The 10923-nt window shown below is 34.8% G+C and overlaps 1 protein-coding gene across 1 annotated transcript; it reads right to left on the bottom strand.

Annotated features, from left to right (window-relative positions):
- Positions 1 to 1476: 1476 nt before the first annotated feature.
- On the bottom strand, positions 1477 to 10694 carry LOC149409280 (salivary endonuclease-like). The gene is made up of 6 exons (XM_089650005.1): positions 10330 to 10694; positions 8212 to 8396; positions 7594 to 7885; positions 6948 to 7201; positions 3700 to 3855; positions 1477 to 2013 (listed from the first exon to the last, which is right to left on the bottom strand). The coding sequence occupies exons 1-6, from the start codon at positions 10571 to 10573 to the stop codon at positions 1762 to 1764; spliced, it is 1383 nt and encodes a 460-aa protein (XP_089506131.1). The 5' UTR covers positions 10574 to 10694; the 3' UTR covers positions 1477 to 1761.
- Between the last annotated feature and the right edge of the window lie 229 nt (positions 10695 to 10923).

The following is a 10923-nucleotide window of genomic DNA, read 5'->3' as shown; positions in this document are numbered from 1 at the left end:
TTTTTTTGCTTCACCGTGGACCGTTTTGATATGATCCGAAAACCAAAAGGCGCAGATTTAGACGTTTACAAAAAAAGTGATTTTATTTTATTTTTGATTTTGAAACCGTGGAAGTCGGATTCACAATGATGTAAATTAATATTGTAGCAGTTTTATATGTTTAGTTTGGAAAATTTGTTATCTTTGTTATCAAAATATGTTGTGGAGTGGATTTTATTCAACTTTCTCATTCGGTTTGTTTTATTGTGAATCTTAGTAATCGAAAACCTATTTTTTCTCTCTTTATTTATACAATACATTTTCATAAAAAAGGTTACAACCTCAATATCATAATACACGGTATCCGGAAACTTATAGTACAATTAGGAAACTGATAAATCTACATCACATTTGCAGTCGGTTTTGTGGAATGACTTTTTATTACAGCTTTCCTTTTCGAGTAAATCAAGTTGTCAGAAGTTTTAAAATCAAATTTTTAGGGGGCTTATATCAACGGTTTGATGTATAGTGCGTCGTAGCGTGAATTTGTCTTCAATTTTAACACAAGCTCCCCTCAGTTGCAAAAAATTATAAAAATTAAAAATAAAATTAAAGATTAATTTTTTTTTGTTTCTCATTGTGACCGCGTATAGTTTATTTGCAGTGCGGTAGATACTTTTAGTGTCGTTCCGGTGAAAGACAACAATTCAGAATGGAAACGTTGCTTGAATTGACTTTAGCCACTTCTGAAATCAGAATTGTTGCTTGAAATGGCTTTGGCCATGTTTGGTGACCAGCTCGGAACAGCCAAGTACATCCCCACCTTCATTTATCCCATCTCTTTTTCCTCCCATTTACCTTCCGCATCACAAAATACCACAATTAGGGATTCCATAGTCGAATAAAAGAATTATAATAAACACTTCTATGAAACCAAAGGTTCCGACAGCAATTTGAGAAAGATTTATTAAATTTTGTTTTATTTATTTTTATATAAAATCACAAAAAAATGAGATACCAATAAAATATTTGTCTGATGAATTTTTTTTTTCATATTAGTTCAATGTTTAGACGAAAAAAGGCGAACCATGTAAACTTTTTTATGTTTGATTTCATAATATTCATATTACGAAAATTATGTTTATTTCCAATATTTAAAATTTAAAATCGTATTTTATCACCTTTCGAAAATAGTTTTTAGTTTTCGGATACGTTCACAAATATTCCATTTGGATTTTATTGAGAAACGGACGTACATCGGAAAGCATCTTTAATAAATCTATAGGACCTGAAGGTTACGTTTCAAGATGGCCTCATGACGATTTTGGTTAGGTTAGGTTATGAAACCGTAACAACTGTGGGTTGGATAAATTATGTTTTAGAAAAAAATAACATGATATCTGTAGGCAACAGCTTTTTATTGTTTTGAATGCAAGATTATAAAAAATATTAACTTTGATATCAGATCAGGTGGTCATCTTAGAATTTGTAGTAGAAAACGCCTTAAAAATGTAAGGTTAAGTTAGGTTGTACAAACTTTAGGTCACGTTGCGCAGATGTCTACTAGATGTCCAATGAGAGCGGTGAGTAACCCTTAGAGTAATGAGTAACCTAATGACTGATTTCGGCGATGTTATTGTGAATGCTGAATACCCACGCAAAAATTTTGCCAGTTGGAAATGGAATTAGGTTATTAATTAGGTTGGGTTCCACAAATCTTAGTTTGAGTTGTAAAACGCTTAGGTTAGGTTGCACAAATCTGAAGTCAGGTTGCACAGACGTCTAGGAGAAAAGTCCGCCGTTAGCGGTGAAGGCGGGCAGGCGGGTGACGACCGCCCTGAAGTCCGCGATATTGCAGCAGATACTGAAGCCCATGCCCACGTTGGTGTTCTGCCAGTTGAGCCAACTGAATGCGGTGTTGCCGGCGCACCGGTCGGTGCAGAACGCCAGAGCTCGCGCCTCGGCAAGAGTCACGTGCGGGTTGTTCAGTCCCAGGAAGGCGGTGGCCTTGCCGGTGCTGGGCTCGTGTACTACCTGCAAATTATAAGTAGCTTTTAATGAGATGGTGACATGTTTCATTAAAGTTCAATCCAATAATATAGAAAGAGTTCAGCACTAATTTCTTAAGTACGAAAATTTTAAGCTCAGAATTCCTATTGATTACATTAATTATGTCAGTTTGGTGAATCAATTGCATCTAATAACACTGTCTGACAGGAGAATTATTTCAGACCTGGTTGTGTTACACAGAGTCATTAACAACTTAATTGATAATCCTTCCATCGTTGCCACTATTAAAGTCCATGTGCCGACTAGGAATACAAAACAAAATATAACATTATTCTGCAATAAATACTCGACCAACTATCAGAGACACTCACTGACCAATAGGATGCATGATCTGGGCAACAAGTATGGGGGTGCCATTGATTTATTTATTGACTCCATTTAAATAATTAAGCATAATCTACACCAACACTTTGTTGAATCCTACAAATTAGAGTAGCGTTGGTAAATTAGTTTTAATGTTTTGTCTTATATGTAGTGTTGTTGTAATTCCTTTTTTTTTACTTTATTTTACTCTTACGTCTTACTAATATTGCTTCATATTTTTTTTTTAATTATTTCTTAATATTTTCGTGAGAAAATCACCTCAAGGGCGCTTAGAGAGTACACTTGTAATCACAATTGTGTATTTTGTACCTACTTCACAATGGATTACATCTATGTACTGTCAGTATCTCCTGTATAATACAGATATTCTCATATGTACACTGCATCGTGTATCACTTTTATGTATAAGCCTTTTTAGGCGTATATATAAATAAATAAATAATTTACACAGTGTGTTATCTCGGAAGACAGGTGTTAATGAAAACCAACTACCATTACTCCATCGAAACAACACTATCAGGACTCTAGATTGCTATTGGCAATGCTTTCACAGAAGTTGTCGAGTAAATGCGTTCAACAGCACGACATAAAGTTACAAGAAGGCTGTAATAACATAACTCAGTGAAACAGCAATATCAGGACTCGGTTATTTAGATAGTTACTTGTACCAAAATTGAATAATGCTTTCACAGAAGTTGTAGAGTCGATGGGTTCAACAGCACGGGATAAAGTAACAAGAAGGCTATAATAATATTACTTAATGAAACAAAAAAATAAGTTTAGCATAAAACTGTTCTTTTGCATGCACGGAGAAAAGTATTGCTAATTTATTAAGAAGTTAGAAATTTTATTTTTTTAAAAGCATGTCTGTCCAACGGTGACACCTTTATTTAAAAAAAACATACGCGTCTTCAAACGCAACAAAATTGCATACAAATTTCAAAAAAATCGGTAAAGAACTTTTTGAGATTTAAGATTTTAAACAAAAGAACGTTTACATTTTTATTTATATAATATTTTAATACATAGACCCAGGCAGACGATGTCCTGCCACAGACCGCCTTCTATGAAGGGAAGTTGAAAATTATAGTTGTATGTGTTTTTGGATGAGAAATCTAAAAAATATAAATGTTGAGAATTATTTTTTTTTAACTTGACAACATTACCAATTATCGGGTCCAAATTTTTCACATCTTTTAAACTTGAACCAACTAGGTATATACATTCACAAAATTTAATTGAAATTGATTGAGCGATTTTGGAGATTAGATTGTACGAACGTAGTGATGTGATTTTATAGATATAAATAGATGTGCTATATCTTACCTTGTAGTACCACAGCGGCACAGGGATCTTACTTCCTGAAGGACTGAGGTAAAGGTTCCTTGCAGTTCCACTGTTGTCCTTCAGTTGAAGGATGCCCCAGGTGCCGGTGTAGACCTTAGTCCTTGCGTTTGCGACCCCAATACGCAGTCTCAAGTTCTGAAACGTTATAATAACGACGTTAAAGGATTACTTGCGAGTTTCTCGTTTTTACAACTCGGTTGTTTGATTTGCTAACTAATTCTACAAATTTAAAAAAAATTCGTAGGAACCACATTTTTAGTATATAAAATTTGTTTCGTACAAGATAAACATCTTCTATTATCCATCCATAATAGCATGCTTGAAAAAAACCGGAAGACATATATAAATTATAGGTATTACTTTTTGGAAAATTTAATGTAAATCGTTCAGCAAGTATTTTTTGGTTTTTGTTATTGTTTCAGCTGTTTCGGCTTTCAAGGCCATTTTTAAACTGTGGTTATAACCACGTTTAGACGACTTATTTATATGATTCTATTTTACCCCCTACCAATTTAAAATGATTTATTACCGGTTAAGCCGATTTACTGATAAAATAATTGTGACAATAGATTTCATATTCTGTGAGGTAATTTGAAGTCTGTTTTCCACACAGTAATGTTATGTTTATTGTTTAATAATGATGTATCTGCTATTAATGTATTTAAATGTTTATATTGCTTAGGTTATGTGAATATGCTAAGAAGCGGGAAGTAAATAATTTTCTTTAGTTTTTAGTTAATGTAATATTAGTGTCTAGTAAATATAAACTATTGCCCTTTCTTTCTATATGCAAGTGTTTAAGTTCATTGTTGTCAAGCGGGACGTGATTATTCACTAAGAGATGTTCTGCGAATTTTGAAAAAGTGCTTTTATTATTATAGCATCTTATATGTTCTTTGAATCTAGTTGATTTAGCCCTTCCCGTCTGTCCGATATAAGTAGCGTTGCAGTCGGCGTGCGAACATTTTAATTCATAATATATGCCACTATTATTAAGTTTAGGATTTCTACTTTTGCAGTTTTAAAGGTTTGTTCCTATGTTATTATTGGTTAAGCTATATTTAGACTGCATTTTTTAATTTTTATTTAACATTTTTTTAATTCGAGACATGCAAATTTTTCTAATTTTTATTATTTACCGGATAGTTTGAATTAATTTTATTTTTATATTTCATGATTATTATAATTTTTTCGATGTTATTTATGTCATAGCCATTATTAACCTCGATGGTTTGTATCGCTGTCTTTTCTTTCTCATAAGTTTATTGTCCAAAGGAATGTCAATGAGTCTAAAGAAATGAATTCTTTTCTTTAGACTCAAAATCCTTGTGTAGCAACATCTCCAAGAATGTCTTATAGTAATTGAAAATATCCTGGAACAATCTAATGTCAACCCGGTAATAAAGAATGAGTTATTCCAGCTCATAAAAATTTGCGTATAAACAAATTAATAACGTTGGATTGAAATATTAATTATTATATAAACAAACACACTATACAATGTAAACAAGCGCAGAAGACGAAAACGTTTCTTCAAACGAAGAGAATTAGACGAAAATCGTTTAGTCTTTTCTAAAACGGAAATATTTGTATTTTGTTTAAAATGTAAACCTTTAAATCATATCAATTTAACCGAATAATAACCGAGTGGACAAATGCGTAAGATTCCCACCCGGGCGTCTCGAGTTCAAAGCACTGGTAGATAAGTCCTCCATCTTTGCCCGAGCAATATTTTCCGCTTAAGGCGATGCACTACGTCGTTTAATATTGTAAATCGAGCCGCTATCAATAACACCCCTTACGTAGATGGCGATAAGGTTAAAATTCCCGCGTAACGCCATCCGCCTGTTTTGATTTATGCAAGAAAAAAACATGGCCAAAAAGTGCCTTTTATTTTATTTTGTGGATGTTCATTCATAATTTTTTTTTTCCGATCATTTTATAAATAACTTAATTTGCCACATTATACAATAAAATCATAACCGAAAATGGGTTCGTAAGTAGGAGATTTTGATGTTTAAACAGTTTTCATAGGCCTTATAGATTATTTTTTTCTGGGCTTATAAAAAAACCTTTCTCAAAAATACTCGATTATTTCAAAGGCCAAGATGTATTCTACTCGCAGTATTTAATTAAAGCATCTGAAACATTTCTAGGCGACCAAATTTTCAAACAAAAAACACATGATTTTGCATTAATACGTAGTGCATCGCCAATAAAAGTGTGAATAATTTTTTTCCTAGTACTATGTTGAGGACATGTGTGTATCGTTTCACGGTATAGTCCAACGTCTAGCGGGTCCAACTGCCTGACCTCTTTTAATTTCTAATATGTTAATATACGACTATGTTATATCTTATTTAAAACAGCGAATGATTTGAGACTAGACTATGTTGTTGTTTTTTAAGTTATTGATTGAATATAGAATTTCCAATATAATCTCCTTGTAAATATGATTAAAATCTGTAATGATGGATGGCAGCTTAAGATTATTCTTTGAATAAAGTGTATTTCGAGATAGCGTAACGATGGCATGTTTGGTGGGTGTGATTTAAACAGAGCGTGCTTGCTTTGTGACTACGGGTCAAGGGTTCATTTCCCACAATCGCACAGATTAAATAAAATAACTTAATCATATGTGAGGGAAAATGACTGCGGCCTTCAGATATCTGCAGAAACGGGCGGTGCGTTTGACACATTCCTCATCTTAACAAACGAATTGCTATCTTTAGAGCATAAGCGTCAGGTGGAAAAAATCTGTACTTGTTCTACCATTATTTCGATGGAAGATGCTCGAACTTGAAAAGTCTTGATAAACGCTCGTAAACGTTTGCACACTGTTAACATTAATTTGTCACATGAGAACGGGTCGTTTGTTCAACCAAAACCTCTATTTTCACTAAAGGGAACTGCTGAGTTGCATTTTTCATGCAAAACTTAAATTGAGATTTGACCAACATACCCAACAAAATTTTAAAAAAATGTTTGACCAAAAGGTATTGCAAATATCGAATACCGATATGTCCTACCTTATTTTTTGTATTTTAAGTTATCAAATTTAGGCTAAGAAATAATTACATACCTATATCATCATTTTGTTAAATGAGCATTATTTAAAAAAAAAAAATTGGCTTCTTTTTACTGGGGTATTAAAATTATCGAAAAACGTGAAAAAACAGGTAACGGAAATATCCATCTTGGATACAAGAGGATTTTAAGAAGATTACCTGTTCCAGAGTGTTCCAGTTGCCTCCGTTGAACGGTTGCCACTGCGGGGCCACGTTAACAAAGGTAAAGGTCGCCCTCTGCGCCGGAGAGAACACATAGTCGGTCTTGGCGGCGAGATGTCCTCGAGCAAGGAAGTAGGTGGTATTGATGTACTTGTCGGCGGCCCCAGAGCCAAGGATCGTGTCAAACGCGGCCTTCTGTGAAACCTGGGTATACAACGTGTCCACACTCAGGCCGGGGTAGAAGGCACCCTCTGTGAAAAAAGAAGACAAAGTCATTTGAAAAGGTTCCCACTGTGTATAAAAAATCAAACAGACTTTGTGAGGTCTGCGAAAACTTAGTTTCCTATTGAGATTTCATAAGATCAGCTGTTCTGACAAGGTTAAGGCCAAACAGAACAGACCGTCTCCAAAAGTCTCTGGTGGTCTAGCACGGACGATGGTCAACACCATATTGAGGAAATCCGTCATCTATCAGTATTAAAATTCCAAAGAACGGTTGTTTAACTCGAAGCCAATCACTCAACTCATATTCCAGTTATTGATGTGAGTATTCGAGTCGTTAAAAAAACCCACACAGCATCCTAAAATACGACGCAAGCTGTGTGGGGAAGTAATGCAAAAATATGATGTTTTTTTAACTCACGTGAGAAGGAAGGTCTAGCTACACCAGACATGTATACAGCGTTATCGGGGTTCTGGTCATAAAGCACATAGAACACCTCGGCTTTGGTCTCGTGGAAGCAGATAGTCATGATGGTGTGCGCCTTGCCTGCGGCAGTCAGACCCACAGTGATGATAGTGCCTCCGTCCACGCAGCTGCTCCCCTTGACCTCTGTGGGCTTGGAGTGTGCTGTGCAGGCCACAGTGGAGAAACCGATCGTGCCGGAGAGCCAGCTCGACGCCGAGAAGGAAGTTCCTCCGGTGCAGACGAGATTCTGAAAATAACATCGAGTTATACTAGATTTTGGAGATAAAACTTCAAACAGGGTCAGCCCTAGAACAAACGCTAATAAGAGAGCGCTGTATTAGGTATTAGGTACACGTAGAAAAGTGATTATTGCTAGGTTTCCTGATAAACTTTTAGTAAAAACAAATGTGTTATTAAACATGTAAATATATCTTCTATCATTAGCGCAATCCCTAATACGATATGAAATAACTTGTGGGGACAACAAATTTTAGCGTAGATCAAAATTTACAATATTCTTACATTATATATAACATTAAGATAAACCAAAAAATAAAATAAAAAACTTCTCACGGCTTCCACTGGCTTGCTGGTCGTTGAGGAATGGCTCAAGGTACTACTGGGGCAAGCCATGGTGACCACCTGTCCGTCGGAGAAGGCAATACTGCCAGAGTTGCCCGAGGGGGCCAGCAGGGCTCCACCAGTCGCGTACACGGGCTGTGGTTCTGTCAGAGACGACACAGTCACTGAACAGGAGGCTAAAACAGAAAATACATACATAATTAACTCCACACTTGATCATCTGATTAAATTAAAGATTTCCTCGCTAAAGTAGGGGATTTGCGGATACTTATGATCAAAGAAAATAGTTAGGTGCCCTGGAGATGTGCTTCTGGTGAAGAATTCATTCGTAACCTCTCTAGTTCCCTCATAGAATACAGTACAATTTGTGCTGGATGGTGGACGCGAACGTCAACATTTCAAATACGATTCACCTTTTTTCTATATCCAGCAGCGATATCATCCCCAAAACAACAGTAAAACTTCTCGGTGTCAATTAAAATTTGGATTTTTCGTATAAAAGTCAAATAATTAGCACCTAAGACAACTCTAGTCTGTCTGAAGAAACCTTCCTACAGAGGCAACAAAACTACTTATTAACTCTTACGAAGTCTCACGTCTCGATTACTGCAACGAAATTTATTCCAGCCTTCCAAAATATCAAACTGACGAACTTCAATAAAAGTTTAATACAGTAGCACGGCTCATAACCAGTTTCAAAATATTCGCACATTTCAGAACACCTTCGTTATTTTCACTGGCTCAAGTGCCCTGAAATAATCGAGTACAAATTGTGCTGGATGGTGTTTAAATCCATCAATGAAATGGGCCCACCCTACATCTCTGAACGTCTATGCGTTCCGGAAAACACTGTTCTGTGGCAGTTAAATCTTAGATCACAACGTCATCCGTTAAATACTAAGTTTGGAGATCGCGCTTTCAGAATATCTGGGCCGGTCTTAAAGACGGTGTCAAAAAGTCAGAGAATTTGTGTGTAGTGTGTATATTTCTAAAAACTGTTTTTAAAGTGTGATAAAATACACTTTCAAATTTTATAATTATAAATACACAATTTTTGAAATATTCAAATTCTGAATGAAAACAAGAAAAAGTTTAAAAAATTAACGTTGTCGCGTCTAAATACTGATCTAAAATTACTGATAATAAAAAAACACAACATTTAAAAAAAAATTCTCAAATTGCGGTCGGAACTTTTGGTTTGATGGAGCTTTACATGTTTATTATTGTGTGGTTAATTTCTGTATTTGTATTTAAAGCTTGGTGTTTTTCTTTTTATAGTTCATATTTCTAACTGTGGGAGACACAACAATTTCTATGGGACCATAATATGTGATGTTTAAAAAATCGAACAAATTGACTATACGGGTACTACTTGCTTGTTCTCAAATGAACCTGAGTAGTTAAAAATTGACCCAGTTTTCAGGTAAACTAGAACTCACAACCTCCAAACATTACTACAAACCAGTCAAAACCCCGAGCGACGCCGGGACCACGTCACCTCATACAATACAAATCTGCTAAGTATTAATATCATTGTTAATAATCAATAATTGGATTAATCTCCGTATTTAAAATGTCGGGTATCTCCAATTTTAATCAATTGAGATGATAAAAAATATGTGATAAAGTTAAATATAGCAATAATATACTTTTATCAAAATAATCTCATATTAAAAAACATCTCCTCTATTTTTTTTGTTTGTATTGCTTAGTTACATAACTGCGGGGATTTGAAATACTGTTTACAAAAAAACATCTTCTCTTATTCTTGCTTTATTTTGTTTGATTTTCTTAGTTACATAGCTGCGGGGATTTGAAATATTGCTAGCATTGAACTAGTGGATGCATGGAACATACTTCCACAATATGTCCTCCATTCTACCAATATAAATCTATTGAAAGCTCTGTTGGATTCTTATTTGGAGGGAAGAAAGGATTGACTTATTTTCAATGGCAATAACTTAATTACTGTTAAACTTTTTGTGAAATCGGATATGAGTGTATCAACAGGATGCTGCTTGCTCATTAAATTATAATAAAAACCGGACAACGCCGGGGAATATAGCAAGTTACAATATAACGTAGTTTAAAGCAATAAAAATAACTGACCTCTCGAATCAACTTCATCCTGAATAATGGTATTTTTCAGAGTCAATTCCGTCTTCTTTTGTAGCCAGAAGTCCAAATAGTCCTCAAATTCGTCTTCAGACAGTCCGAAAGCCAAGTCCGCTGGAGTCGGCAGTTGCTGGAAGTCCAGAGTGTGCCAGCCAAGAGCCTTGACAGTTTCAGGAACCTCGTATGCATTACACGCCACCAAAAAGGTCAAAAAAATTACACAATTCTTCGTCCACATTTTTTTTGCTTCACCATGGACCGTTTTGAAAATTGATATGATCCGAAAACCAAAAGGCGCAGATTTAGACGTTTACAAAATAGGTGATTTTAGTTTATTTTTGATTTTGAAACCGTGGAAGTCGGATTCACAATGATATAAATTGATATTGTAGCAGTTTTATATGTTTTGCTTTGAAAATTTGTTATCTTGTTATAATTGTTATCAAATAAATAAAAAGTAAAAATTTTTGGAGTGGATTTTATTCAACTTTCTTATTTGGATTGTTATTCGTAAATCTGTCAATTTTTGGAAATGTCTGAATATAACTGAACGCGGTTGGCGCAAACAAAAATTGTCCAATGAAGCGA

The sequence above is a fragment of the Hesperophylax consimilis genome, unplaced genomic scaffold (genome assembly GCF_061612785.1).
Source record: "Hesperophylax consimilis isolate HC1 unplaced genomic scaffold, BYU_Hcon_1.0 scaffold_32, whole genome shotgun sequence".
In the NCBI taxonomy this organism is placed as follows: Eukaryota; Metazoa; Arthropoda; class Insecta; order Trichoptera; family Limnephilidae; genus Hesperophylax; species Hesperophylax consimilis.
The sequence above is the reverse complement of the archived record's forward strand: the minus strand, read 5'-3'. Positions and strand labels throughout refer to the sequence as shown.

Bases quoted from the DNA above. Each gene is read 5' to 3' on its own strand.
- LOC149409280 (XM_089650005.1), bottom strand. From the start codon at position 10,573: ATGTGGACGAAGAATTGTGTAATTTTTTTGACCTTTTTGGTGGCGTGT. The intron at 8,397-10,329 runs GTCAGTTATTTT...TTTCTGTTTTAG, and splicing joins GGATGAAGTTGATTCGAGAG to CCTCCTGTTCAGTGACTGTG. The intron at 7,202-7,593 runs GTGAGTTAAAAA...CTTTTTTCACAG, and splicing joins AGCTAGACCTTCCTTCTCAC to AGGGTGCCTTCTACCCCGGC.